The sequence below is a fragment of the Phoca vitulina genome, unplaced genomic scaffold (assembly GCF_004348235.1).
Source record: "Phoca vitulina isolate PV1807 unplaced genomic scaffold, GSC_HSeal_1.0 scaffold1, whole genome shotgun sequence".
NCBI classification, from domain to species: Eukaryota; Metazoa; Chordata; class Mammalia; order Carnivora; family Phocidae; genus Phoca; species Phoca vitulina.
The window spans coordinates 33,838,690-33,862,730 of NW_022589704.1; the positions used below are offsets into that span (position 1 = coordinate 33,838,690).

General features: G+C 43.8%; 1 protein-coding gene across 1 annotated transcript in view; it reads left to right on the plus strand.

The window, feature by feature from the left end:
• The first annotated feature begins 7,552 nt into the window (after positions 1 to 7,552).
• The window catches only part of FLACC1 (flagellum associated containing coiled-coil domains 1), a 32,077-nt gene continuing 15,588 nt past the window's right edge, over positions 7,553 to 24,041 (plus strand). Inside the window, exons 1-6 of the mRNA XM_032404663.1 lie at positions 7,553 to 7,614; positions 14,317 to 14,476; positions 15,014 to 15,088; positions 20,903 to 21,029; positions 22,483 to 22,616; positions 23,849 to 23,942. Of these exons, the coding sequence (XP_032260554.1) occupies positions 14,364 to 14,476; positions 15,014 to 15,088; positions 20,903 to 21,029; positions 22,483 to 22,616; positions 23,849 to 23,942 (543 nt within the window). The 5' untranslated portion in view covers positions 7,553 to 7,614; positions 14,317 to 14,363. The remainder of the gene's footprint in view (positions 7,615 to 14,316; positions 14,477 to 15,013; positions 15,089 to 20,902; positions 21,030 to 22,482; positions 22,617 to 23,848; positions 23,943 to 24,041) is intronic.

Here is a 24,041-nt window from a genome sequence, read left to right on the forward strand (position 1 = left end):
TCTGGCCAGGGCAACTCCCTGATGTGGTCTAAAGGTCTGAAGGTGAACAGGTTGGACTGCTGGTGCCTGTGACGGCAAAGGACCCCTTTCCCTTCCTCTCCCACTCCATCTCCTTTAAGGTCTCCATTCCCATTGTGCTTCTTTTGGAACTCCCTCCCTCCCCTTTTCCTTTGTTCCCATGGATCCAGCTGCCATCTTCATCTATAGGCAAAACACATTCCTATGCATCTGAGTGGCACATCCTTTCCGCTCCTTTTTCCAACCCAGTCTGGCCACCTGGTGTCCAGCTTTCCCTGTTGCGGAGGATGTCCCAGCAGGGATTTCTATTGCCATTTGCTGCAACCCTCCCCTTGGTAGGATGCCCCAGTAGAGTCAGTCATTCCATATAAGGTTCAGTCCTTTTTCAGGTCAGTGGGATGCCCTGACTGAAATTGCAACCACGAGTCAGGACCTCCATTGCCTTTGGTGGGATGCCCCTTTGGGAATCAGCAGCTAGTCTTTCCCACTATGGGACAAATTCCCTCTTTTCCTTTGGACTCACCCTTGGGCTGTATTCTTAAAAAATGGAACAAATGTGATGCCCAAGGCCTGTGAAAAATGTCTCATTTTTTTAATGTAATGTTTCCTGGCCTTAGTACAAACTCCCAGATCAAGAGGTATGGCCCCTCCACGGAACCCTTTCTTATTATTTTCCAGCTTGACCTCTTTTGCCAGAATTCCTCCAAATGGTTGGGAGTCCCACATGTGCGAGCCTTCATGTCATTGTCCCCAAATCCTGACCTCTGCAAAAACTGTAAAGTGTGTTTTGCTAGGTTTCATGGCCATCTGATCCTGCAGATAGCTATCAAACCTGAAACTTTGAGGTTTTGCTAAGTTAAATGATAAGTTGGATTGAATTCATTGGATAGCTAAGTCATTTCCAAATAAGATAAACTCCTAAAGCATTGGTTAATGATGTAGGTCTCTCTGCTTTTGACTTCTTACTGCAGAGAAACTAAAAATACTTGGGTCTGTTGGAAAACATGCTTTGTGCCTTATTGAAAGATTATACTTTGAAAACTGCATGTCCCCAAAAATTATGAAATGAATTCATAAATTTGCCAATCTAAAGAATTTTGGTGTAATAGTTCACAATTGGTTACTACTTAGTTTTCACTGGAGACTAAGGTCCTAAGATTTAAAATTTTGCTATATGTAATTAAGACTGATGGAAATGATAAGGAAAGCAACTCCGTATGTAAGAAAGTAGGAGACGTGTAAGAAAGGTGTCAGGAATGAGAATACATTTTTGTTGAGGGAAAAAGAAGGTAATTTTGTCCCAAAATGAGACTACTTATGTGGGGAGAAAAGACTTAGGACAAAATCTGAATACAAAAGAAAGTTGTAGGTCTGTGAAGGGAAAGCTCCAGAAAAGAACTTTATGTGTGGTCAGGATGAACTAAGATTGAAACAAATAGTACCTGAACCCTCTGAAATTCAGAAACTCTCAATGAGTATTCTTTGTTCAATGGCAATTATAATTATTTGCATAAGTCCAGTGAGAATCTATTCTTCTTGTAACAAGACACCATTGGAAACATTGGTTATATTACCAAGGTTTTGACTGGAATGTCATATTTGAGAGAGACATGCATAGACTCAGATATAACCAGACATCTGTAAGGAATTAAGGTTGACTTTATGAAGCCAATAGAGCCCCTTGGAAATGTTGGTCTGGTACCTTGCTTACAGAATTCCCAGCAGCCTTACCAGGTGAGTAAAGAATATCACTTCCTGGGAGGTGCAGGAACCTCAGGATTTGGGGGGGGGGGGGAACCTCGAGGAGAGCAATTTGCCCAAATCTACAGGTATTGCAGGCATGTCTGATGGCAAACATTTGGTTTGGCTTCTCGCCTCAAGAGTCTATTAAAAGTTCAGCCTGCAGATTCCTTGTGAAAAGTTCCAGTAAAGCAAATTTTAAAGGATCTCTATGGTCAATCACTATTCTTGTTGAACTTATGTAAATAATTAGGCCAAATTTGTTAAAATTGGACTTGTTTTTCAAATGAATTAGTCTTGATTTGGATACAAAATTTAGTGATTTAGTGATATTCTCAGCATCTTTAATTGTGTTTTCTTTCACAAATGAAGAGCAGCAGTAGATGTGTTTAAGTCCCAAAACCTTCTGATGAGGGCAATATTTGAGGGCATTCTGTTGACTTACATCTCTGTTTTTACTATATTAAGTTTGATTTATGCTAGTATCAAGTTTTGTTTTTCATTGGTGTTTATAAAATAAGTACCTAAATGCCATAGAATTTTCAAATGAACAAATGTTGCTGTGCAGGTTTGGTAAAGATGACAAAATACAGCTGCTGGCTGGCAGGCATGAAGAGTTTTATTCTAAAAAAATGAGAGTAAAACACACCAAAGATGTGAGATATTAGCAAAAAATACATAAAAGTCAAATAATTTAAAAAGTGTTCCATAACATTTATTTTTCTTGCCTTCTAGCAAAATCACTAAGTTATTTAAAGGCAAGATTTTCACATTATATTTAAACATTACAACAAAGGGCCAGAAAACTTTACAAAATATTTTAATTGTGTGTAATCCACTACCACTTAAAAAGCTATTTCACCACCTTTCAAGGGACTCTCTAGATACACACAGTTCCATACAATAATGTGAAGAAGTAGCGCATTGCTTCATCCATGTTCCATCTAGGCCTATACATACATATATATAAATTTTAAGGTAATCAGAATTCATATTGCAAAATATTCTTCAGCCACAAAATGCAGGTCTTGCAAGTACCACTCCATTATATAAGTACCTGTGGAATTACAAATTAAAACATTAGGGGGCGCCTGGGTGGCTCAGTAGATTAAGTGTCTGACTCACGATTTCCACTCAGGTCGTGATCTCAGGGTGGTGAAATCAAGCCCCCCATGGGACTCCACCCCCAGCTGAGAGTCTGCTTGAGATGCCACTTGTCATTCCCTCTGCCCCTCCTCCCACTCGCGGGCGCGCGCACACAAGCTCCCTCTCTCTCCACTAAATAAATAAAAGTCTTTAAATAAAAAAATTAAAATGTTAAAAGAAGCGAAAAATGGATGCTCGGCACCACTGGAAAACAGTATTTCATTATGCATGGATCGATGCATCCATACTGAGAACTTTTGACAAGTTACCTTTCCTCTCTCCTCGCTGCTGCTGCCCTCATTCCTCCTGAATTCCAGAGCAGTGTCTGTCTCTGACCTTAGCAGCACAACCCAGAAACCTTCCTAGCATTTAAGAAAAAAATTGTATTCTTGAACTATAGCTGACCCACAATGCTATGGTAGTCTCAGGTCTACAACACAGTGATTCAACAATTCTATACATTACACAGCGCTCACCAGAAGTGTGGTCACCATGCAAGGTTAGCACAATATTATTGGCTATCTTTCCTATGCTGTACTTTATATCCCTGTGACTTATTTCTTTTATTACTGGAAGTTTGTACCTCTTGATCCCCCTCCTCTATTTCGCCCATACCCCATCTCCACCCCTCTGGCAACCACCAGTTTGTTCTCTGTATTTATGAGTCTGTTTCTGTTTTTGTAAGTTTCGTTTTTTGGATCCCACATTTAAGTGAAATCATATTGTATTTGTCTTTCTCTGAAAAGATTCTCAGCATTGCTAATCATTAGGGAAATGCAAATCAAAATCACAATGAAATATCACCTCCCACTTGTCAGAATGGCTATTATCAAAAAGAGAAGAAATAAGTGTTGGCAAGGATGGGGTGTAAAAGGAACCCTCATGTCCTGTGGGTTGGAATGTAAATTGGTGCAACCACTGTGGAAAACAGTATAGAGGTTCCTCAATAAATTAAAAATAGAAATGCTGTATGATCCAGTAATTCTACTACTGGGTATTTACCCCCCAAAAATGAAAACACTAATTTGGAAAGATACCTGCACCCCTATGTTTATTGCAGCTTTGCTTACAAGAGCCAAGATATGGAAGCAACCCAAGTGTCCATCCACAGATGAAAGGAGAAAGAAGATGTGGGTATGTGCAATGAAAAATTACTCAGCAATAAAAAAAAAGAATGAAATCTTGCCATCTGGGACAATATGGATGGACCTCGAGGGTATTATGCTAAGTGAAATAAGGCAGACAGAGAAAGACAAATACCTTCATAGCATTTTGACATAGTCATCTTTTGTTTTGAAGATAAAGGGTAAGAGGTGAGGAGAGGCATTCCCCTGGATCCTGAATGGGATTACTGATGAGAACAACAGATGTTTAGGGTAATGGGTCCTGCTGTTCCAGTGCTGAGCCCCAGATCAAGTGCCCGTAGGCGTTTGTATGACTCCTGTGGTTTCCTGGAGAGGGACCATTTGGGAACAGCTGAATCACTCACTTAGCAGAGCACCCTAAAGTGAGATCTTCAAAGACAAGAAACAATCAAAGGAAACCGAGCAACTTGGAGATAATGATAAGCTCCCTGAAAGAACACTGTCTTTTCAGAGTATTGTCAGAGAGAATTCTCAGAGAAGTATTCTCAGAGAGCCACAGAAGGCTTACCCAAATGGAAAGCTTCTGAATACTCAACTGGCTGATCACACTTGTCACTTCCTGAGGGCCACAGCATCCCACAAGGTGGTGCCCATTTCCCAATCCAATGTGCAAGCTAATTTTGTTGATATAATTGGATTAAGTCACAGTTTCTCTCATTTACTTACTCAACCTCTACTCTCTTATACTGTTGGTATTCTGGCCTCTCCCACCTCCATTCCAAATACTAAGGCACATTGCTTTGGGGAACATTACTGACAATGTTAGTAGCATCAGTCCCCTTTCTGGGTCTTTGGAAAGAGCCTTTTGCACAATCCAAAGTTTCCCTAAATTCAATCAAAGAGCAGTTGACACTTAGCCCCTAAAAGCCTTCCTTTCCTTCCCCTCTGCCGTTTTGGATCTGACAAAGTTGTACTCATGTCTAAATAGAGGAAAGGAGGAAAGAAAAATCCTAAAGTAGTGGTAATTAGTGCCAAGCCTTGGCCAAGTCAAGTGACCTCCTTCTGTGCCTGCTTCCTTTGTATCTTTGCTGTTAGCCACTCTCCCCATAAGACCCAAATCCTGCTTTTTATAAATCATGAGAAAGCATTTAGATATAAAATTTCACACAGACTCCAAGTAATATCCAATCTCTAGATAGAGATGGATTTAACTGGATTAGTCAAATCTATTCCTTGTTCTCTTTGTGACTTTTTTGCCTCCCCTTTAGTTTTTGAAGTTGGTCTTCATCTAGTCTGCCCATGGTGCTTGGAGTTGGGGCAGCCAGAGTGTAACCACAAGGCTCCCCTCAGTTGACACCCTGAGATGGGCATGAGAGAAATATGGAAAAAACCCAATTCTCCAATGACATTGCTGAGTCTGCATCAATCTGGTAGCACTACTTCCAGACTTTGTATTTCATGAAACTAATGAACGTTTTTTATTTAAGCCATTTTCATTCAAGTGATGGCTGTACATATTTGAGCTATAACATGGTCCACCTTTAAGAAATACTGTTGTAAATATTGGTGGCGTTCCTCAGGGCTCTGTTCTAGACCCTATTTTCTTACACCATTCCCCTGTGTGATCTCATCCACTCCCTTGCCTTTAAATATTATTTACCCTGAAGACTCCTAAAGTATTTCTGGCCCAGACTCTTCCTTTGAAACCCAAATCATGGAACAAACTCTGTAATGGACATCACCACTTGGGTGTCTCCCTGGCACCTCAAACTCAACATGTCCAAGTTGAAGTCATGATCTGCTCCTTTGAGCCTGTTTATCCTCCAGACTTTATCATCTCAATAAAATGACACTGCCATCTATTCAATTGCTTGAGCTAGAAACCCATGAATCGTTGTTACCTCCTCCTTTTCTTCATTGTGACATCTGATCAATCTCCAAGTCTTATTGTGTCCTCTCCTCTCCATCCTTACTGCTGTTCCCTCAGCCAAGGCCACCACTGTGTCTCATTTGACCACTGCCACGGATTCCTAACTGGTTTCCCTGCCTCCTGACTTGGCCTCTCCAGTTGTTTCTCTACATTGCAGTCAAAATGATCTTTCTGGGGGCGCCTGGGTGGCTCAGTCATTAAGCGTCTGCCTTCGGCTCAGGTCATGATCCCAAGGTCCTGGGATTGAGCTCCGCATCGAGCTCTCTGCTCAGTGGGAAGCCTGCTTCTCCCTCTCCCACTCCCCCTGCTTGTGTTCCCTCTCTTGCTGTCTCTCTCTGTCAAATAAATAAACTCTTTTTAAAAAAATGATCTTTCTGTTCAAAACTAGTCAAATCCCTTCTCTTTGACTCATAAGAAGTCCCTGCTGTCCATTCCCACTGCATCTGGTGATGCCTGTAATGTAAGCTTCTTTGTGCTTTTATTGAATTTATTGTCTGCTTCCACACCAGTCTCTAAGCTCTATGGAGCACAGGAACTGAGGTATATCCCCCCCACCTCACAACAGTGCTTGGTACACAGTAGATAATAAATGTGAAGTCAAATGAATGGATGAATTTATAACATTGTTTTGTAAACTATGGGTCGTGACCCATCAGTGGATCATGAAATCAACCAAGTGGATTTATAATGAGCTTTCATTTTAAATAGAAGAAAAAATAATAGATGAGAATAGTACATAATAAAGATATTATTTCATGCAACTTTTTGTTATAAATGTGTAAAATATATTTCTTATAGTGAGTTGCAATAGAATAAAAATGAAAGCCACTGGTCTATCATAAGCAAGCATTTTTTTTCTGTTATGAGAAAAAGCAGCTTTTCTGCTTAGGAAAACTTAGGAAAAAAAAATTGTCGAACTCCCTGGTGACTGAAAAGGATTCTTGCCCTAGGGGATTTGTACTTTTACAGATTTCAAAGCCTGAAATTCAAGGAAGAAATTGCCTCCTTTAGAGTTTTAGGTTTCTGTAAGCAAATGACAAAAGAACTTAAAATCCTCCACAGATCCTGCCTTGCAACTATGGTCACAGGCCAATTAAGCTTAGGAGTGCTGTTTAATTCTATTTCCTCTGAAAGTATAGCTTAAGCATATTTTGTCTTGTGTCTTGGAGAATTTGTTAACTGGCTGCTTCTCTCGGCCTTCTCTCTTTGAGAGCAGAGGGCCTGAGCCAATGAGGTGCTGCCGTTCTGTTTCCATAGCAATAAAAGAAACAAACCTTTGCCTACCACCTCCCAAGGACAAACCTCACAACTCAAGGCCCAAGTCAAGAGAGTCTGAATGGTAGGCTGGCTTTCTCCTCAGTTTGACTTTCATTGCAATATTGAAAGACTCAAACTGGACTGTTCTTAGATGGGAAATTTGTACTCACGCCAGTTCAGCCTTTGTAAAAGCCTTTGATTGGATTCACTGAAAGTCTGTCTCCTCGCCCTACACATACTGTGGATTTTCTGCTTTGGCATTTCAATCACTTGGAATGACCACTAACGTCTTGGGTTCTGGAACCTCTGGATTTGATCTAAAATGAATGCTGATTTTATGTTGATGAGAAACAGTTTCTCTATAAAATTGTGGTGTCTTTAAGACTCTTGACTTGGAAAAGAACCACATGAGAGAAACAAATCTTTGAGCAGTCCAAGGTAAGCTCTTTGGAAAAGATGTTTTATGTAATTTTCTTTGTCTGGTTATTAGTCCAAACCTGTGACCTTTCTGAAGGCTCAGCTGGCTCACTGGTAACGACAGCGTCACCACTGGACACATTCAGTGACACGTTTACCACTGAGCCTCAGGTAAAATCATCAGAGAGAAATACAGGAAAGGAAAAGAGTAGGGAGAAAGAATCCTAAATCACACATGGGTGTGCATGCATACACACACACACACACACACACCCCTCTATATTCTTAAAGCCATACAATGCAACATCAAGCCACTGTGAATGCAATAGATCTATCTATGCTGATATGGAAATATCTACTAGATATCCTGTTATATAACAAGTGCAAGACATGGCATAGTGTGTAAAGTATACTCTCATTTATGTAAAAATTTTTAGGGATTTTATATATATTATATATAGTCATATTCATAGAACATTTCTGGAAGTATACCCTCAATAAAAGCCTGTTAACAGTGGTTCCCTCATGGGAGAGTACTGGAAGTAGAGGGCTGATGTTTAGCTGGTAGTATGTATTCATTGAAATATTGAAATATTGCCATACTGGTTGTATATAGAGTTGACCCTTGAATAACAATCTTGAACAACGCCAGGGGTTGGGGCATTGACCCCTGTGCAGTCAAAAATCCTAGTATAACTTTAGACTCCTCAAAAATGTTGACCTGCTGGCCCACTGTTGACCAGAAGCCTTATCCATAACATACAGTCAATTAACATATATTCTTTCTAAAAGAGTTATTTATTTATTTGAGAGAGAGAGCGCATGAGCATTGGGGAGGAGGGGCAGAAGGAGAGGGAGATTATCCAAGCCCCTCAAATGTCCTCCTTGCCACCTTGGTTGCCCCAGGTCCTCCTCTGGTCCCCCAGACCTCCTATGATTAAGTAACTAAGGGTTTAATGGCCGGCACAAAGGAGTGGAGTCCTGCAAGGCCCCGTTCCAGCCCTACAGCCCATGTCTATTCTGATTGTTCAACAGCCTTGTCTTACTAGTTGTTAAATATCTTGAGTATTTATCCCCATCGGTGTTCAGCAGGAGAGGCCTTCACTTTTTAAAAGCAAAAGATTATACACCAAGGCATTGTTTACAATAGAAAAAAAAAAGGAAACAACCAAATGTTCATGAATACACAACTGGCTAAAAATATAATGGGTACGGTTGTAGCATAGAAATTTATACAGTTATGATAAAGAAACAAATCTTAGACTTGTTTTATAGATTTGCCTTAATATAATTAAAATTATGGATTTGCTTTAAATTTGTTTTAAAATATTTGTTTAAACAGACAATCTGGTATTAGAGGAGTGGGCTGGGTATAGACGAATGAGATTAGCCACAAATTGCTAATTGTCCAAGCTGAGTGACAAGTGAGTTCATTATACTGTTTTCCCTACTTTTGTACTTTTAAAAAATTTATCCACAGTAAACTTAAGTTTAAAAAATGATGATATGTCTATAGTTACCAACATTAAAAGAAGCTCATGACATTGTTGATAAAAAGTATATGTAGAATGTATGTATAGTTTCTTCCCATTTATGGAAAATTATATGAATCTGTTTCTTTAGTCTAGAGAGAATTCTAGAAGTTATTAACCAAAATATTTCCAGTGGTCATCATGTTAGTATTTCGGATAATTTTTACTTCCTTAGGCTTTCCTGTATTATTATTTTCTTTACAGTGAGCCTATTTCAGTTTCACACACACACACACACACACACACACACACACACACAAATAAACCTATTCTTTCAAAATATTAGAAATAAAAGCTTCTGTATACAAAAATATCACTAGGGTTTGTAATGTTCCTAAACTCAGTTACCAGTTTTTGAGAACCTAATGTGTACGAGGCAGTGGGCCGAGAGCTTTTCTGACATGGTCTCATCTCGTGTGCATGACCTCCCAATGAGGCAGAACTTCCACGTCCCTATTTTGCAGATGAAGAAACCAAGACCCAGAAAAGTAAAAGTAAATGTCTTGAGGTCCTGCAGCTATTAAGTAGAGTAGTAATTATGCAAAGTCAGGCCCACCTGACTCCAAAACCCAAGGAAAATCTTAGTAAAGAATGTTGTAAAAAAAAAAAAAAAAAGAATGTTGTAGAAGAAAAAAACCCCATAATCCTGGTATTTGGGCCCAATTTTCCTTTTTTACCATATTCTTTTCTAACTTTTGTGCATATAGGTACATACTTTTACATAATTGTATCCATTGCATATATACCATTTTATATCTTTGTTCCTAACCATTTCTTCATGTTCCCACAGGCTTTCAAATAATCTGTTAAAATCTATGTAAAACTCCCATTGAGTGACTGTACAATAATTTACCAATCATTTTGGGTTTTTTAACTCTAATTTTTCATATTATCTATACCATTGTAACAATGATGACATTTTTGCAGTTCCTCTGTGGATCTCCTTCCTCCTTGTCGAGTCGGTCCCTGTGGTGAGAGCCACTCAGTTAATCAGTCAGGCCACAAATATTTATCCAGGACCCATTGTGGACAAGTCGCTGGGCCAGGCTCCATGCGGACACAGAGAATGACCTGGTGGAGTCCCGCCCTTCAAGAACCACACAGTGCGGTTGGTCAGGCAAGAAATAGAATAAAGGGGGCGCCTGGGTGGCTCAGTCGTTAAGCGTCTGCCTTCGGCTCAGGTCATGATCCCAGGGTTCTGGGACCGAGCCCCACATCGGGCTCCCTGCTCAGCGGGAAGCCTGCTTCTCCCTCTCCCACTCCCCCTGCCTGTGTTCCCTCTCTGGCTGTCTTTCTCTCTGTCAAATAAATAAAACCTTTAAAAAAAAAAAAAAAAAGGAAATAGAATAAAGAAGGGAGTTGCTGGGAGCTGGCCTTGGTCTCTCACCGTCTGCGCCAGGGACTCCTGCCAAGTCGCCCAAGCTCAGGATCGGCTCCTGTCCTCGCAGGAAGCAGATGCCAGGTCTGAAGCAGCAGCAGAGCTTCCTTCTTGCCGCTGCTACGTCCGCCTTGCAGACTCTCACCCGAATTCTAGCCCCTGTGGCATCGTCTTCTCGGCCTGGGTGCCCCACCCCAACTGCCTCCCTGACCCTGTCTCCCTCAGATCTCCTGACTAGGCCCCCAAGCACACAGAACACAGCTAGATGTGGGGGGTCCTGTCGCCCGGTCTTTAGGCGCGTGCTGTTTACCCAGTCTCTTGGCCGGGGGGCACCCTGGGCCCAGACCTCTGGCCCAGCCCATCCGGCAGGCCTACCTCCACCTGCACATCCTGCCTTTCTCCCAAGGCCAGGTCTCCTGCCCTGGCTCCACAGCGCACTCAACTCCCTTTCTGATGGCTACCCTCCTGACCACAAGTTCCCCAAGGGCAGGGTGCAAGCGTGCAGTATCCCGCAGCAACTAGAACGGTCCTCACGGCAAGAGCCTGTAAGTATTTTTGCTGTTATTTTTTTTTAAAGATTCTATTCATTCATTTGAGAGAGTGACAGAGCACAAGCAGGGGGAGAGGCACAGGGAGAGGAAGAACAGACTCCCCACTGAGCAGGGAGCCCGACATGGCACTCAATCCCAAGACCTGGAGATCATGACCTGAGTGGAAGGCAGATGCTTAACCATCTGAGCCACGCAGGCGCCCCAGTGTTTTTGTTGTTAAATGAGCATTTACAGGCAGCCCAGGAGTCACTTCATTTTGAATCTGTTTCTTCATCTGTAAAATGGACTCAATGTTAGGGTTACCTTTTGCTCTAAAAGTCATTAAAACATACAACTGGGTTTCTCAAGCATTGGTCACGTTACACAAAAAGGTTTGTTTCATTTTTCAGTTGATTCTTAAACAAATTTATTCCAGTGTACTATTGGAAACCAGCCACTGACTTAGAAATTTGAGTTAAATCTGCTGTCGTTGTAATCCCTCTGTGGGTCTGTTGGTTCTCCTAACATTTTTGGGCATTGGTTTTTATTTTCTATCAAATAATCCACTGATATCATTTAAAAAGTAAGTTGTGTTATGAGTTTATTAATGAAAAGTTAGCGTTTCTGCCCCCTGCCCCTCACTTCTCAGTTCTACTCTTCAGCATGCTCCTTAGGGGCAACTATTTTCAGCTCTTGAAGCTATTTCTTTTGGAATTTAACTTCATACTTCTCAATAATTTGCCCCCACTCCATTTGTTAATTTTTCAGTTTGAGCCGTTGTCTATTGACTTCTTGGTGTGGTAGATGAGGATTTGGCCCTTATATGCCCTCCCTCCGTTCCCCTCCCCTTCTCTGCCAATGTAGTCCCAATTCACTTTTTGGTTAAATCACTATTAAGTGTTTACATTAATATATATGAGTGCATACCTTACTATAACCATGTTTACTTTCTTCCATAATATTTTGTAACCTGGAGTCATTATGCGATTTTTATTTTCTTAGGTTTCTATGTTTCTATTGGTAATTTCACCTTGATTGCTCTGTTTCCTATTACAACTGCTCTGTAACAAATGACCACAAATTTAGTGGCTTAAAACAACACCAATTTATTCCCCTGCAGTTCTGAAGTCACATGTCTGAAATGGGTCTCACTGGGCTAAAATCAAGGTGTTGGCAGGACTTGGTTCCTTCTGGAGGCTTTAGCAGAGAATCATTTCCTTGCCTTTTGCAGCTTCTAAAGATGCCCACATTCCTTGGCTCGTGGCCCTTCCTTGATCACTCTTACCTCCTCTTCCATCATCACATTTTCTTCTCTGATTCTGACTCTCCCTCTTATAAGGAGGTTTATGATTACCTTAGGCCCACACAGATAATCTGGGATCATCTCCCTTCTCAGGATCCTCAACTTAATCATAGCTGCAAGTCCTCTTTTTGCACAGGTTCCAGGGATGGACACACGACATGTTGGCAGGGAGGGCTCATCATCTGGCCTACTACATGCTCTAACAGATCTGCCAGAGGCCTGTCCATATTATCCAACAATCCACCAGGTCCAAGTCCCGAGTCTTGGGGGCCTTTGATTCGTGAATTCGTCCCTTCTGGTTTGTACCCACTTTGCAGGCGTGTAGGCTTCAGCTTCCAATGGCGTGCTGAGTGGGGGACTTATTGTGTCAAACTTGCATGGACAACCCTTGTACAGTTCTGTCTCCTCTCCCACTCTCCCTGTTCTTGTCAAATTAAACCTCTTTTAATCCTTGAATTAGGAAAAAAGCCAGTCCTTCCTCCTATGTGTCTCTTTTGCTCGCACACAACTACCACACTCACAACACTTATGACACCAGATGTATGTGGGTCTTCCCCCACCAAGCAATTCTCTACAACATCAGCTGGGAGTCCTATAATTTACCTCAATTCTGACACTCTACCTGTAGGTAGCTCCAGATCCCACAGGTAAGGACTCAGTCCCGCAAGACTGCACACCATGCCCTGCCCCGTCCGCCAGAGATACCAATTGCAAATCCATGTTGTCATCTGTGCTTCTGACCCATCAGTTATAAATCAGAGGTTCCCATGACCCCTTCCTTAGGTGCAGTTAATTTGCCTAGAACAGCTCACAGAACTCAGGAAAAAAAGTTACTTGCATTTACCCGTTTATTAAAGGATATGATAAAGGATACAGATGAACAGCCAGATGAATCGGTACAAGCAGTGAGGTCTAGGAGGCTCCCAAGCGCGGGAGCTTCTGTCCTCATGGAGTCTGGGTGCATCACCCTCCCAATGTGAATGTGTTTGTCAACCCTGAAGCTCACCGAACCCCATACTTCTGGGAGTTTTATGGAGACTTCCTCACGGTATGATCAGTTATTAACTCCATTTCCAGGCCCTCTCCCCTCCTTGCAGCATGGGGGCAGGGACTGAGGCTGAAAACTCTTAACTTTTTAATCATGTCTTGGTTTTTCTGGTGACCAGCCCCCATCCTGGAGCCCACCCAGAGTTGCCTCATTAGAACAACGATGCTCCTAGTGTTCTTATTACTTGGGATTCACGAGGGTTTCCTGTGTCGGGAACTGGGGGCAGAGACCAATATATATTTTTTTCTAGTATCTCACAATCCTATACTATCATTTTAGTGGCGTTCTGGAAAATAAAGAAGATAAACAAGTGTGGTCAAGCCTCCCTGTTTATCTGATAGTTGTCTTCCGTGCGGACATTTATAATAGGGATTTTTTGGTTTTGTTTTCATGGAGCCAAGAAGGAAGAGTTTTGATCTAAATTCGGGCAGGTGAACAGGAATGAGAAACTAGGACATTCACTTGTACTGTAATTTGAGTAACAGAGTTAATTTTCTAGGAAATTCTGTGCAAGACCTACTGTAGGAACTTCTCATTTCGGTGAGAGCTAGTGTAGCCTGATGGAACAAGAGCTTGGGAGTCCAGTAGACTTGTGCTTATTTCCAGCCCTGCAACTTGCTACCTCTGTGATCATTCTGAGCCTCAGGATCTTCACCTGTAAAATTGGGATAGCAATAATCGATCATTTGTTGTGCAACTGGCTCACAGTAAGCACTCAATGGAGGCAAAATTTAAATTGCTTTAGAGTCAAGTCTACGGGGTACCAAAGGGTGAGATGTTATTGTATAATCAAGACCTTACACCAGATCAACAGCTTCCAGAATCTACCATCTGTGATTTGGGCCTTTGCTGGGTCCTTCCTAATTTGTTTCTAAATGTTTTTGCTTTGACTATGAATGGTGTAACCCTCTGCTGTTACTTTCCAACTTCAGCAAGAGCCTCCTGATCTAGTGGCCAAGACCACCTCTGACCTCCTGCCATGTACCCCAACCCTCTCATCTACTGCACCTGCTGGGACCCCTGGAACTTGGGACCACGGAAGCTAATCAAGACCCCTCGGCCACCAACCAAGACCTCCATAGGGAAGCCCAAGTAAGGATAATAAGGATGGAGTTCGACCTGGGGACTAGGTTTCCATTTGTAGGCTTTTTTCTCTTACAATATTTCCAGTCAACTAGGCAACAAAATCCCAAGAAGATCAGAAATCCTAGCTTTCCACAGCTTTTCCAGCCAACCTGTTGGCAGCACATCACTCTTGCCAGTCCTCCTTAGGCTCAGTGTCATTTTTTTTCGGTGTCATTTTAAATGAGGAAATCTCAGAGTGAGTGCAGCAGGGAAAGGGCGACTTCCAACCAAAGGGCCCCAGAGCCCCCCATGGGGGACGAAGAGCTTTGGGAGCTGGGGGTCAAGCTATGCTGCCAACCCCGGGTCCCCTGGGAAGTGAATCTCCTCAAGTAAACCTCCTTCTGCTAGAGACTCCCCAAGACCTTCCTGACTTTAAAGATTTCAGCAGTTGGAGCATGTAGTCCAATTTTGGGTCATCATGGCCATGTACCTAATCTGGGGGTGCTAAAAGGGGTTTCTGAATTTCTAATTTTCTCCCTTCCATTATTTATTTTTCACTTTCAGGCTAACTCCTCTTCCTCCAGCTGCAAAAAAACAAAGTTGTGTTCAACCAACAACAAAACCTGTTGTTGCCCCAAAGTGAGTATTTTTACATCCATGGGGGCAGGAATTACCAGAATCCGCTATGATTTCCCCCACACCTCAGATCCTACATGTAAATTGTGTGACCCTCTGCACCCACAGCTTTCCAAATCTCAAGAAATGAGCTCTCAGTTAGGGTGCCCTTGAGAGCCGCTATTTCCTGCCCTAAAAGGAAACAATATGTGATGCACATCATAGGCAAAGAGCCTTGGGGAGCCTCCCTGGCATTTATGGTGGTGACTCACTTTTACTGGTTACTTTTCTACATCTATTGTTTTCTGTAGATTGCAGATCTGTTTTTACTCAACAATTAAATTTTTATCCATATTTTGTAAACTTAGAAGTATAACTTAGTTTTAGGCCTTTGCATGAATCTTTGTATTCAATGTCTTTATTTATTTGGAAAATATTTATTGAGCCCTATTATTTTCTGGGCATTATTTCAGGTGCAAGGAAACAACAGTGAACACAGCAGAGTCTCTGCTCCTAGAGCTTACATTCTAGTGGGGAGAATAGATTTACACAAGTTCATACACCCAATGCATCAAGGGCTAGGTAGGAAATAACACAGGCAAAGGGAGGTGGGGATGCTGAGGGTGGGGTTGTGATTTTATATAGGGAGCTCAGGGCAACCCTTGTGTAAAAGGGACAGCAGAAGCCTGCTGATATCTGGGGCTAGCACTCCTGGCAGGGGGAACAGCAGGTACAAAGGCCCTGAGTGGCAACCCGTCTGGCACATTTGGTCTTTTCCAGGAAAGCATAGAGGCCCATGTGGCAGGAGTGGAGGGTGTAAGGAGACAGTGGTGGGGAATGAGGTCAGAGAAGCAACAGAAAGGATGAACGTGGGTGGCAGAATAATGGCCCCCCAAAGACATCCACATCTTAATCCCCGGAAACTGCCATTATGTTCTGTTACTCATCAAGGGGGAATTAAGGTTGCAGATGGAATGATGTTTGCTAATCAGCTGACTTTGAGATGGACAGATCACCCTGGATTATCTGGGTGGGCCCAATGTCATCACAAAGGTCCTTATGCCTGAAAGAGGAGATGTGATGTGGTCGTTGGCTTTGATGGAGAAAAAAAGGCCACTAGGAACACAGGAAGCTTCTAGGAGCTGGAAAAGGCAAGGAAACAAATTTTCCTGTGGAGGCTCTGGGAGGATTATAAGCTTGTCAACACCTTGATTTTTAGCCCAGTGAGACCCATTTCAGACTTTGGCCTCTAGAACTGTAAGGTAATGAGTTAGTTTTGTTTTAAGCCACTGAGCTTGTAGTAATTTTTTGCAGCAGCAATAGGAAACTCATACAGTAAAGTTTGGTGGACAGTGTAAGGACTCTGGCTTTTACTTCCAAAGGGACAGTGTATTCGCTGCTAGGCCTGCCATACCAAAACAAACAAACAAGCAAGCACACGAAAAACACAGACTGTGTGGCTTACGCAACAGAAATTTATTTTCTCACAGTTCTAGAGGCTGGAAGTCAAAGACCAACGTGCCCACAGGGTTGGTTTCCTCTCGGGACTCTCTCCTTGGCTTATAGATGGCCACCTACTTGCTGCCTCTTCATATGGTCTTTTCTTTGCGGGTGCACATCCCTGGTGTCTCTCTGTGTGTCCTGACTCTCTTACAAGGACACCAGTAAGGTTGTATTAGTGCCCACCCTAAGGGCCTCATTTAACTTAATCCCCTTCTAAAGGCCTTGTTTTCAATACTGTCACATTCGAAGGTATTGGGGGTTAGGGTTGCAACATATGAAATTTTGGTGGACACAAATTTTCAGCCCATCATAGATGGGAAAACATCAGAGGATTCTGAGAAGAGTGACATGATCCAACTTGCATGTTGAAAGGACTGTTCTGGCTACTATGTCGAGAATGGACTACAGTGACCAAGGGTAGAAGCAGGGAGGCCAATTACATCTTATCTGGATGTAATTCTAGGGACCCAAGCAAGAGAAGATGGTGCTTAGACCTGGTGGGGAAACAGCACAGGTGGGGAGAAGTGGTTGCCTTTGAGATATATTCTGAAGGTAGAAACCGGTAGGATCTGCTAATGGGATGGGTGTTAAGTACGAGAAAAAAGCAAAAGGAGGAGTCAAGGATGACTTCAAGATTTGGAGCTGAGCAACAGGAAGGATGGAGTTGCCATTTTCTGCAACTGGGGAAGACTGCGGGAGGTGCACATTTGTAGGGGTTTGAGCATAGAAAGTTCCAGATGCCTCGTACTATCCAAGTGGCAATGTCAAGTAAGCAGTTGGATATGTGGGTCTGGGAGAGAGGTCTGGGCTGCAGATACACATTTGACAGTCATCAGCATATATGGGATACCTAGAGCCCTGGGCCCAGATAAGATCTCCAAGGCAGGGAGTGGAGCCAGAAGTAGGAAGAGGTGGGAGAACAGAGACCCAGAGCACTCCAGTGTTGAGAGGTTGGAGAGACCCCAAAAAGAAGACTGACAAGGAGTGGTCAGTGAGGTAGATGAAGAATCATCTACCTGGTGTCCTGGAAGCAAAATGACAAAAATGTTCCAAGAAGGAGGGTCTAATCATCTGTGTCAGATACTGCTGATAAGTAATTAAGATGAAGGCTGAGATGAACTATTGGATTGAATGGCCTGAAGTTCACTGGCGACAGTGAAGAGGATTGTTTCAATGGTGGAGGTGATAAAGTCTGATTAGAGGGGGACCCATTCATAGCAAGGGATCAACTGAATGGCCGTGTAGGTGAGCTGGTTCCTAGTGCCTGTCTTCTGTGTGCTAGCTAGCACTCCTGGCATGATCGCCCCCGACGGCCTTATCTGACCCCTATTCATAGTCAAACTCTAGGCCTCAGTCTCCCAGTGCCTCTTGTTGGGAGCGACCTCACTCATATCCACCCTGCCCACCAATTAGCCCCTGCTAACACTGTCCTAGTCCTGCTTTGCAATATGGTGAGGGACACTTTGTGGGTACTTTTAAAATTCAAAGACCTGGTCACTGTATTTATAACTTTCCAGTGAGACCCTGCTGGAGCTCCACATCAGCCAGTCTCCAAGTCCTGCGGAGTCAGCACTGAGTGAGGCTGGGAAATGGAGCAGGGGGGGACCAGGAGGGCCTCACTCTCAGGAAGGGGCTCAGGTAGATGTTGACATGACCTACAAATGGGAACATGAAGAATCTGTTCACCGGTCAACTTTTAACTTGGGCCTCCAGCCTCAAACACACATCTCTATGAATTACATCCTTTCTGCCAATCCTATAATTTTCTTGCAAACATACAATGTACTTTTTGTATTTCAAAAGTTTTAATTCTTACATGTGAACTGTAACACAATTGTCATAACCTTGTTTCGGCAATTTTTTTTTTTTTTTTTAATATATCAGTCACCTTGAAAAATGGCAGTAGGCAGACTGCTCTCAATTCCTGGGAGACACAGTTGGCAAATGCTTTATCTGCAATTTTATCTGCAACTTTTTCTTCTTCTATTTTCAGTATTTATGTGCCCCCCCCCCCTTTTTTTTCTCTTCTTAAATAAGAAGTATCACATTCCATTTCTCTTGGTATGGAGCACTGTGGTTTGCATACATTAACCACTCATTGAATTCATTAAATGAGAAAACGTGAAGCCCTTTGACTGGCATCAATAAAGTCTCAAAATTTGGTTAGTGTAATCGGAGTAATCTGAGTAGGTTGACAAGGAAAAGCAAGAGTCAAGGAAGAGTCATTCTGGACCGACCACGCCTTTTACTTTTCAGACAGTGAAATACAAACCCAACAAAATAAGTGCCCATAAGCCACACTCGGACCCTTGGAGCAGTTCTGAAGTGAGTGCAATGTTGAGGAAGGTCTCTGTTTGCGCTCAAGGAGATCTACCAACAACAAAAAAAAGACATAAATTCAATCCATGGTCAGCTTTTTAAAGACCCAGGCTACTCAGTGATTCCCCCACCACCATCACCCCAAGGCTTTCCTAAATTCAGAGTAAGCAAAAAAATTTGCATTGTAAAGAGTTTCCGGTTTATGGATGGGAGCATATGGTTGAGAGTTGAGTTGTATTTTAAGTGGCTTTAAATCTTTTTTAAAAAGATTTATTTATTTGAGAGAGAGAGCACACAAGCCGGGGGGAGGGGCAGAGGGAGAGGGAGAAGCAGACTCCCCACTGAGCCGGGATCCCAACGTGGGACTAAATCCCAGGACCCCGAGATCATGACCTGAGCCCAAGGCAGACACTTAACCAACTGAACCACCCAGGTGTCCCTTGAAACTTAATTTTTTAAAAAAAGATTTATTTATTTTAGAGAGAGACAGGGGGTGGGGGCAGAGAGAGAGAGAGAATCCCAAGCCGACTCCCCACTGAGCACGGAGCCTGACTCAGGGCTCGATCTCACGACCCTAAGATCATGGCTGAGCTGAAACCAAGAGTCAGATGCTTAACCAACTGAGCCACCCAGGCGCCCCAGTGGTTTTAATTCTTTTAAATTTAATTCTTTTAAATTCTTTAAATTTAAATCTTTTAAATACATGTAAGTCCCATTGTATTATCTTTTTTTAATTTAGATTTTTTTTTTTTTTTGTCAGTGAGAGAGAGAGAGCAAAAGCAGGGGGAACGGCAGAGGGAGAGGGAGAAGCAGACTTCCCGCTGAGCAGGGAGCCCACTGCAGGACTCCATCCCAGGACCCTGGGATCATGACCTGAGACGAAGGCAGACACTTAACTGACTGAGCCACCCAGGCATCCAGCCCCATTGTATTATTAGTGTATATTGTGCATTCATGCCCATTTTTTATCACAAAGAGTAATGTATTTGCCAGTTAAAATAAAAGGTTGGTGGTCGTATCTGGAGTTGACAAATCCTTGGGCTGGTTTTCTCAAGAGAGTTTTCAATGCTTCTCTGGAGGCCCCTTTTCGGGGTGGGAGATATAGGATCAAAACCAGACTTTATTAACCCAGGTGGAACTGCCTCCACCAGGAAAAATCCTCCCAACCCTACACCCCACACCCAGCAGACTTGGGAAGAATCTCATCCTGGTAACCACTCCACGCCCTTAAAGATACTGTGTTTGAGCATGGGGAAAATGGAACTCCTAAAGCAGTTGCCTGAAGGAGGGGTAGAGGGTGGGGGCGGGGTGGGGTGTGTGTGTGTGTGTGTGTGTGTGTGTGTGTGTGTGTGTGTGTGTTGAGGCAGAGGGAAGAGGCCCTGGCTTCATATACCTAAGCCTAACTATTCTTGTCAGCATGTCGGAAGCTTGTTACTCGTATTCCAATCTTTCAACCTTCCAGGTGAGCTCCCTTACAGCTACTCTTGATATGTGGACACCTGATATGTTCATGTTTCTGCACCTGAAAACAACAACTAATTATGACCAGGATTAACACCGGATCTCAGAATAGTAACCATTTGCTTATCCTGAATTCACTTCACTGACTGTTTCAGGTCCCATATCACCAATTTCTGGTGCAAATAAGAAAGGCTTTTGTGAAGACAATGTAAATGTCCCTCATGGGTGCATTTGAGATTATGCACCATGGGAGCCCTTTGGATTCTCACGCCAAGTCTGCCGGCTCTTATTTTAGGAGTGGTTCTAATAGGCGTGATTAGTCAATTCCCCACTTTTTTACTACCTGCCTTTTGATCACAATCTGTATGCCAATGATCCCTGGACCGTTGAACATTCCCTAGTCCCTGAGTAGAACACTTTGAGAGCTGAAAGGGGCCTCAGAGATCATCCTGGTAATGTCACTTTTTACAGATGGGTGGGATCAGGGTGTAGCTTCTAAGCTTCGACCGTTTCCTTGCTCCCTGGGTGCTTTCTGAGCACGCCTTTCTCTTGCAGAGTGACAGTCGATTTAGGAAAACAAGAGGAGAGCGACACATTACCTAATGTGAGTAAAAACAGCAAGAGGACCGTGGGACTAACATTTATTGAGTGCCTGCTGTGTGAGGGCATAGGCCTTTTACACGTACCTACCTCATTGAATCTTTGCAATGATCCTCTGAGGAGGGGCTATAATTACTGCATATAACGTAGCTGGTAAGTGGCAGAAAAGCTGGAACTCAGGTCAGCCAGACACGAGAGAGGGCGTCTAATTGCCACGCTCTACTGCCTTGTGTAGGGCAAGGAGAGTGTGCTGGGGCAACCAGGTCCAGGCGAGGGTCCAGCTCATGCCCACATGTCAGAATCCTGCTGCCACACTTGGGAGCCCACACATGTGGCGGGGAGGGGCATCAGGGCGCTCAAGGGGAGCAGGGCCAGGACCCTGCTGGAGAAAGAGATGGGGACTAAACCCAGAAGGATCTCGATAGCTGCCGAAGAGTTTGGGCCTAATCCTTCTGGTGTCTGGGAGCCTTCACAGGTCTGACGCAGGCCCAGCACCAGGTAAGATTTACCTTCTAGAAACAAACATTATTTGATGGGATATTATTGATGCTTTTCACTACTTTCTGCTTTTATCTATTTTCTTTTTTTTCCCCCCTTAAACAAAAATCATGCAGTTCCTTAATAGTCAGGAAAAAATAATAAACAAACAAAAATGTAATTGCCCTCCAGATGGAGAGGATGATGAACTTTTGGGAAGCCAGAATGCAGGCGGAGAGGCCAGCTGGGGAGGTATGGCCCAAGCCAAAGAGAACGGTGAAGGGGGCCTCGGGCTCTGGCAGGGACAGGAGTATGGAGAGAGGAGAGGAGAAGAGGAGGCTGGGGTACATTTAAGAGATAACGGTGACAGGGCTGGTGGGGCCTAGGGCTGTCCTGCACAGCCCAAGAAGGTACGGTCTCATCCTGGTCCCCGCCAGCTGGGAACCCTGCCAGATTCCTGACTTTGATCTAGTGGGGAACAGAGGAAGAGCTGACTAAAATAGGTATGTTTGTTTGTTTTCATGACTGTGCTAGACATTTTCTCGTGTTATTTTGGTTTTCCTCACAAAAGTCCTCAGAGGAAGAGTTATTATCCTCCTTTCCTGATGCGGAAACTGAGGCACACAGACATTGAATAACTGTGTTTGGGGGCAGAGCCAGGACTTGAACACAGGCCTGTCTCGTTCCAAAAACTGAGCAATTTCCATGGCACCTGACCTCCTCCCGGCCTCTGGCCACGTGGAGAACGCAGATGAGGTACAGGGCTTGGGGCAGAGTGCCTAATGGGGCGTCAGCAGTTAAGTTTTGCACATGTTGAGCTTGAGGGATCTTTGGGGACATCCATGAACCACTTGAGTCTTGCAACTGGATCTCAGGGAGACATCTGAGCTGGAGGTATGAGGGTGAGTGGTATCTGGGGGAGGGCGCAGGAGAGACGGGGGCTCTGGAATCCTACCCGGCTTTTATTTAAGATGTGAGTAGCACTCTAGTGAAAGATTTAGAGGAATCTCAGCACTCCAAGTCCACAAGATTATCTCACCTTCCACCTTGATGCCCAGGAAGTAATAAATGTGTCACCTGGCTATCGCCTCATTCGAAATAGGGAGCAGATTTACGTCACCTTGGGAGATGAAATGTTTGATAAGAAAAAGCGGTCGAAATCAGAGATCGTGGACAGAATCAAAATTTCCAGGTAATATCCTTGGACCTATATATCCAGCTCCTCCGAGCTATCCCCACTGCGCTAGGCCTGGCCTCAAGGAGAAGCCCCTAACTTCCATGCCCAGTCCACCGAGGCCCTGTTCTGAAGGTAGTGCAAGGCCACTTCACTCCTCCTCCCCGTGAGCTCCTCTCCCCGCCCACCTCTCTACCTGATCCCATTCGAGACAGGATGAAGGTCAAATCAGGAAGCTGATCTGGAAAATGACCGGGTGTAGTATAGTTTGTACTAAAGGAAAGCAATTTTTCCTAGAGTGATGAACAGATGAAATATGCATAAAATAGTATAGTCTGAATTTGGAAGGTGAAAAGTAAGAGTGAAGTCAGGGTTTCTGGGGGCTGAGATGCATCTCTTTCTCATTATGCCCAAAGATCACTCAGTTCATGCTTCTGGGAGGCAGTGTGGAAGACTCTGGCTGAGTCCCCCCCCAGTGCCATCCTCTCTATCATTCAGGTCCTACCCACTCGATCCTCCAATGCCCTAGAAAGTCAGTTCTCGCGTCTTTTTCCATGCTAACTCCTAGATCTCTCATTCATGTCTCTCCCTCCCTAACTCCTCCTACATTCTCTCTCTCGTTTCCTCGCCCTCTTGAATGGAGGACCTCATCTCTGCTGCCCCACACACAGCTCCGCCCGCTGCCCTGTCTACTCCAGCTCAACCAAATAGAGCTAAATAACTTCCAGAGATCATGGAGGCTTCAGACCTGGAAACGCAGAACAATCGTTATCTATTCTGAAAGCCATGCTCTGAAATCCCCTCTTCGTCCTGTGTCTGAACAATTCCTCGTCTATGATTCACTGTCAGCCTCGATCCCATCCCCCACCTTCCCATTTCCCAATCCTCTGAATTCTTCCTCCTCCATTTCAACTGTCATTACTGAATCAAAGTCAAACCCTCACAGATTTCTGACATTTTCCTTTCTATTCAACAGGTAACCAATCCACTCCTCCACCCTACTACCCCTCCCCCCACTTCAGGCTAGCTTACCCAAAAGGGCTGGGTCTGAGGCTCAACCACCCTGCTGCCCAACTCCCTCTCCCAGACTACCCTTCCACCCCGGCCCCCAGCCCCATGATGATGCAGCCAGTGCAGAACATGGCCTGGCCCTCACCTGCTCCCTGCCAGGGACAGTCACAGACCAGGAGGTGCCTGACTGGCACGGGATGGAAACTCTGTGGGTGATGGAAGGATGATTTGTCCTGTAGGACTGATATCATTACTGACCTCGAAGAGCAGATCTCAGAGCTGACCGTGATCATTGAGCAAATGAACAGAGACCATCAGTCTGCCCAGAAATTGGTGAGTGATCCTTGAGTTAGCTGACATCTCTATGGGTGGGGGAAAGACCAGCGTTTTCAGATCAGCTGCTATGTTCCAGGCAAGACACCAAGCACTTTA